At 39.7% G+C, this 6,000-nt stretch overlaps 1 protein-coding gene across 1 annotated transcript in view; it reads right to left on the reverse strand.

Annotated features, from left to right (window-relative positions):
- LOC138974832 (uncharacterized) overlaps positions 1-6,000 on the reverse strand; it is a 29,288-nt gene that overhangs the window by 18,279 nt on the left and 5,009 nt on the right. Inside the window, exon 4 of the mRNA XM_070347558.1 lies at positions 1,098-1,427. Coding sequence (XP_070203659.1) covers positions 1,098-1,427 — 330 coding nt within the window. The remainder of the gene's footprint in view (positions 1-1,097; positions 1,428-6,000) is intronic.

Here is a 6,000-nt window from a genome sequence, read left to right on the forward strand (position 1 = left end):
GTTGAGGCGGCACTGTCACACCTTCATTTTTCAATCAAATTGATTGAAATTTTGGCCAAGCAATCTTCGACGAAGGCCGGACTTCGGTATTGCATTTTAGCATGGAGGCTTAAAATTTAATTAATGACTTTGGTCATTAAAAATCTGAACATTGTAATTAAAATTATTTTGTTATAAAACTATCCAAAATTACTTTTATTGTATTATTCATCAAGTTCTGATGCCAAAAACATATACATATGTTATATTCGGATTAAAAACAAGCGCTGAAAACTAAAAATATAAAAATTATGATTACAATTAAATTTCCGAAATCGTTTTAAAAACATTTTTATCGTATTCCTTGTTGGTTCTTGATCCCAAAAACATATAGATATGCTATGTTTGGATTAAAAACACGCTCAGAAAGTTAAAACGAAGTACAGTAAAGCGTGCTATGCAGCACAGCGCAACCGCTACCGCGCTAAACAGGCTCGTCACTTAATCTTTCACTGCCTTTTGTACTAGCGGCGGGCTACGGTCATTGTGAAAAAAATGCAATGCGTTCAGTTTCATTCTGTGAGTTCCACAGCTTGACTAAATGTAGTAATTTCGCCTTACGCGACTTGTTTAGACATTAAAGGGAAGAACAACTCTAGGCAACACACAATACGTTATCTTTTCCGAGATCTGCTGTTGATTTTAACAGACCCTAGGCACAAGAACAAAACAAGACAGAACACAAGTCCATTAGTCTGCTTATAATAATATTGTTACAATTGAACCACCATTTTTGAAAGAATTAATACAAGAAATACAGAAAACATACCGCCGCTTTCTTTCATTAAAACTTGTGCCAACAATGTTTGGGTTTTTTCAAACATAAATCTAAGAACAGGAAAGCAGGTGTTTTTTCATGTTTTTATATTTCCTTACTGTTTTTGCCAGAGTTGTACAGATTGGTTTCGATCTCGATCAAATGAATATGTTGCCAGGAAAGGTGCTACCTTAAAAAACATGCAGTTGAACAAAACGCAAAATCTTGTTAGAATTTAAGCTAAGCCAGATATGGTGCATCAAACGTAATTCATGCACAACGCATTTTTCTTTATACTTACGTACAACACGAAGAAGGCATTTGACTGCTGCAGCATTGTCTCCTCTTAGACAGGCCAGTGTGTTGTCAGCCTGCTCCCTTATGTTCTTTGTGATCTTCAGCTCGCTTGTGCTTTCATTTTCCCTTGTCGCTGTGAAGCCATCTTTAGCAGTACAGTTGTAAGTTTTGTTTTTGTTAAGGCAGGATGCAGCTTCGATAACGTCGTTGTGTTTATCGGTGACAGTCCACTTCATGTTGTGGTCATACCGGAGGTCTTCACACACTATCGACGTCCATGGGGGCACTTCTGACAGATCAAGTTGGCCGCTTCTGCACTGGGGTAGCCTGTAATCTGAAGACAGAGAAATACGCACACACAAAAGGGTAAGATTCTGGAACGTTCATTGATAACCCCCAGGACATTCCTAATAATGTTGTCTATAAAAACGCGTACCATAGACTATGGCATAGACTCACCTTTCTCGTTTACTCTTGAGTTTGGTACATTAACAAATTCATCTATTTATTGAAATGTACATATTAGTAAACATTGGCAAAATACTTAAGCTGAATGTCACAGATGTCCTTTTTGGTATAAAAGATAATAGCGAAAATATAAAGAAGATTAATCACATCACTTTAATCGCAAAGATGTGCGTAAGTATTTGTAAAAAAAAAGGTTTCACGATTATCCCTGGACATTATTTTTGAAAATCGTGTTAAGAATGAAACATTAGTCTCGCTAACATTATTGTTTCACATATCATCAACTATTGTCTTTTTGTATAATGCACAATTGCATGTAAAACAAGAAGAAATATTAAATGACATTTGTTTCTGTTCGCAATAAAACATCTTCACAATACACAATGACAAAGTTTATTCAATCAATCAATCAATATGAGGCTTATATCGCGCGTATTCCGTGGGTACAGTTCTAAGCGCAGGGATTTATTTATTTTAATTTTTTATTTTATGCAATTTATATCGCGCACATATTCAATGTATATTTATGCCGTGTGAGATGGATTTTTTTTTACACAATACATCACGCATTCACATCGGCCAGCAGATCGCAGCCATTTCGGCGCCTATGCTACTTTTCACGGCCTATTATTCCAAGTCACACGGGTATTTTGGTGGACATTTTTATCTATGCCTTTACAATTTTGCCAGGAAAGACCCTTTTGTCAATCGTGGGATCTTTAACGTGCACACCCCAATGTAGTGTACACGAAGGGACCTCGGTTTTTCGTCTCATCCGAAAGACTAGCACTTGAACCCACCACCTAGGTTAGGAAAGGGGGGAGAAAATTGCTAACGCCCTGACCCAAGGTTGAACTCGCAACCTCTCGCTTCCGAGCGCAAGTGCGTTACGACTCGGCCACCCAGGCCATTATTGTATGCACTCTTCCTGTCTTTTTGTCTGTCTATCAGACTCTGTTTTTCTAACTGTCTCAGTCCCTGTTTCTGTGACTCATTTTCTTTCTGTCTCTCTGCCTCTGCATTATCCTGTCTCAGTCAATCCATATCCCTCAAATGGTCTTCAGTTCGTTTGGAAGCATCTGGAAGACCATGGGACATTACGTGACAACACACACGAACAATCGGCATCTTGGTTTGCATGTCATATAGGCTACTAGTGAGGCCAAAGGACGTTGAGAGACATGCAGAACACATTATGTAGTCTATGTTTCTTGGTTTGCATGTCATATAGGCTACTAGTGAGGCCAAAGGACGTTGAGAGACATGCAGAACACATTATGTAGTCTATGTTTCTTGGTTTGCATGTCATATAGGCTACTAGTGAGGCCAAAGGACGTTGAGAGACATGCAGAACACATTATGTAGTCTATGTTTCTTGGTTTGCATGTCATATAGGCTACTAGTGAGGCCAAAGGACGTTGAGAGACATGCAGAACACATTATGTAGTCTATGTTTCTTGGTTTGCATGTCATATAGGCTACTAGTGAGGCCAAAGGACGTTGAGAGACATGCAGAACACATTATGTAGTCTATGTTTCTTGGTTTGCATGTCATATAGGCTACTAGTGAGGCCAAAGGACGTTGAGAGACATGCAGAACACATTATGTAGTCTATGTTTCTTGGTTTGCATGTCATATAGGCTACTAGTGAGGCCAAAGGACGTTGAGAGACATGCAGAACACATTATGTAGTCTATGTTTCTTGGTTTGCATGTCATATAGGCTACTAGTGAGGCCAAAGGACGTTGAGAGACATGCAGAACACATTATGTAGTCTATGTTTCTTGGTTTGCATGTCATATAGGCTACTAGTGAGGCCAAAGGACGTTGAGAGACATGCAGAACACATTATGTAGTCTATGTTTCTTGGTTTGCATGTCATATAGGCTACTAGTGAGGCCAAAGGACGTTGAGAGACATGCAGAACACATTATGTAGTCTATGTTTCTTGGTTTGCATGTCATATAGGCTACTAGTGAGGCCAAAGGACGTTGAGAGACATGCAGAACACATTATGTAGTCTATGTTTCTTGGTTTGCATGTCATATAGGCTACTAGTGAGGCCAAAGGACGTTGAGAGACATGCAGAACACATTATGTAGTCTATGTTTCTTGGTTTGCATGTCATATAGGCTACTAGTGAGGCCAAAGGACGTTGAGAGACATGCAGAACACATTATGTAGTCTATGTTTCTTGGTTTGCATGTCATATAGGCTACTAGTGAGGCCAAAGGACGTTGAGAGACATGCAGAACACATTATGTAGTCTATGTTTCTTGGTTTGCATGTCATATAGGCTACTAGTGAGGCCAAAGGACGTTGAGAGACATGCAGAACACATTATGTAGTCTATGTTTCTTGGTTTGCATGTCATATAGGCTACTAGTGAGGCCAAAGGACGTTGAGAGACATGCAGAACACATTATGTAGTCTATGTTTCTTGGTTTGCATGTCATATAGGCTACTAGTGAGGCCAAAGGACGTTGAGAGACATGCAGAACACATTATGTAGTCTATGTTTCTTGGTTTGCATGTCATATAGGCTACTAGTGAGGCCAAAGGACGTTGAGAGACATGCAGAACACATTATGTAGTCTATGTTTCTTGGTTTGCATGTCATATAGGCTACTAGTGAGGCCAAAGGACGTTGAGAGACATGCAGAACACATTATGTAGTCTATGTTTCTTGGTTTGCATGTCATATAGGCTACTAGTGAGGCCAAAGGACGTTGAGAGACATGCAGAACACATTATGTAGTCTATGTTTCTTGGTTTGCATGTCATATAGGCTACTAGTGAGGCCAAAGGACGTTGAGAGACATGCAGAACACATTATGTAGTCTATGTTTCTTGGTTTGCATGTCATATAGGCTACTAGTGAGGCCAAAGGACGTTGAGAGACATGCAGAACACATTATGTAGTCTATGTTTCTTGGTTTGCATGTCATATAGGCTACTAGTGAGGCCAAAGGACGTTGAGAGACATGCAGAACACATTATGTAGTCTATGTTTCTTGGTTTGCATGTCATATAGGCTACTAGTGAGGCCAAAGGACGTTGAGAGACATGCAGAACACATTATGTAGTCTATGTTTCTTGGTTTGCATGTCATATAGGCTACTAGTGAGGCCAAAGGACGTTGAGAGACATGCAGAACACATTATGTAGTCTATGTTTCTTGGTTTGCATGTCATATAGGCTACTAGTGAGGCCAAAGGACGTTGAGAGACATGCAGAACACATTATGTAGTCTATGTTTCTTGGTTTGCATGTCATATAGGCTACTAGTGAGGCCAAAGGACGTTGAGAGACATGCAGAACACATTATGTAGTCTATGTTTCTTGGTTTGCATGTCATATAGGCTACTAGTGAGGCCAAAGGACGTTGAGAGACATGCAGAACACATTATGTAGTCTATGTTTCTTGGTTTGCATGTCATATAGGCTACTAGTGAGGCCAAAGGACGTTGAGAGACATGCAGAACACATTATGTAGTCTATGTTTCTTGGTTTGCATGTCATATAGGCTACTAGTGAGGCCAAAGGACGTTGAGAGACATGCAGAACACATTATGTAGTCTATGTTTCTTGGTTTGCATGTCATATAGGCTACTAGTGAGGCCAAAGGACGTTGAGAGACATGCAGAACACATTATGTAGTCTATGTTTCTTGGTTTGCATGTCATATAGGCTACTAGTGAGGCCAAAGGACGTTGAGAGACATGCAGAACACATTATGTAGTCTATGTTTCTTGGTTTGCATGTCATATAGGCTACTAGTGAGGCCAAAGGACGTTGAGAGACATGCAGAACACATTATGTAGTCTATGTTTCTTGGTTTGCATGTCATATAGGCTACTAGTGAGGCCAAAGGACGTTGAGAGACATGCAGAACACATTATGTAGTCTATGTTTCTTGGTTTGCATGTCATATAGGCTACTAGTGAGACCAAAGGACGTTGAGAGACATGCAGAACACATTATGTAGTCTATGTTTCTTGGTTTGCATGTCATATAGGCTACTAGTGAGGCCAAAGGACGTTGAGAGACATGCAGAACACATTATGTAGTCTATGTTTCTTGGTTTGCATGTCATATAGGCTACTAGTGAGGCCAAAGGACGTTGAGAGACATGCAGAACACATTATGTAGTCTATGTTTCTTAGTTTGAAAATGCTGAGCTTATATGTGCATAGCAACCCGTCACTTGGGTTTGTGAAAATGCACCTAACACGGAACGTAGTGTACCGAGGCTGTGCACAGGAACACAGACGTGTAAGCAAACGATCCTGTTTACTGTATTGCTGTTACTTTCAACGATGAAGAGGACATTGCACTTACATCACTTGTTTTAATTTGTTAAAATAAGAATTGGAATGTACATGATTAAACTATTTAGATCGTGTCAAAATGGAAGAAAGCTACATTGTTTTACCTG

Source organism: Littorina saxatilis, linkage group LG8, assembly GCF_037325665.1.
Source record: "Littorina saxatilis isolate snail1 linkage group LG8, US_GU_Lsax_2.0, whole genome shotgun sequence".
NCBI classification, from domain to species: domain Eukaryota; kingdom Metazoa; phylum Mollusca; class Gastropoda; order Littorinimorpha; family Littorinidae; genus Littorina; species Littorina saxatilis.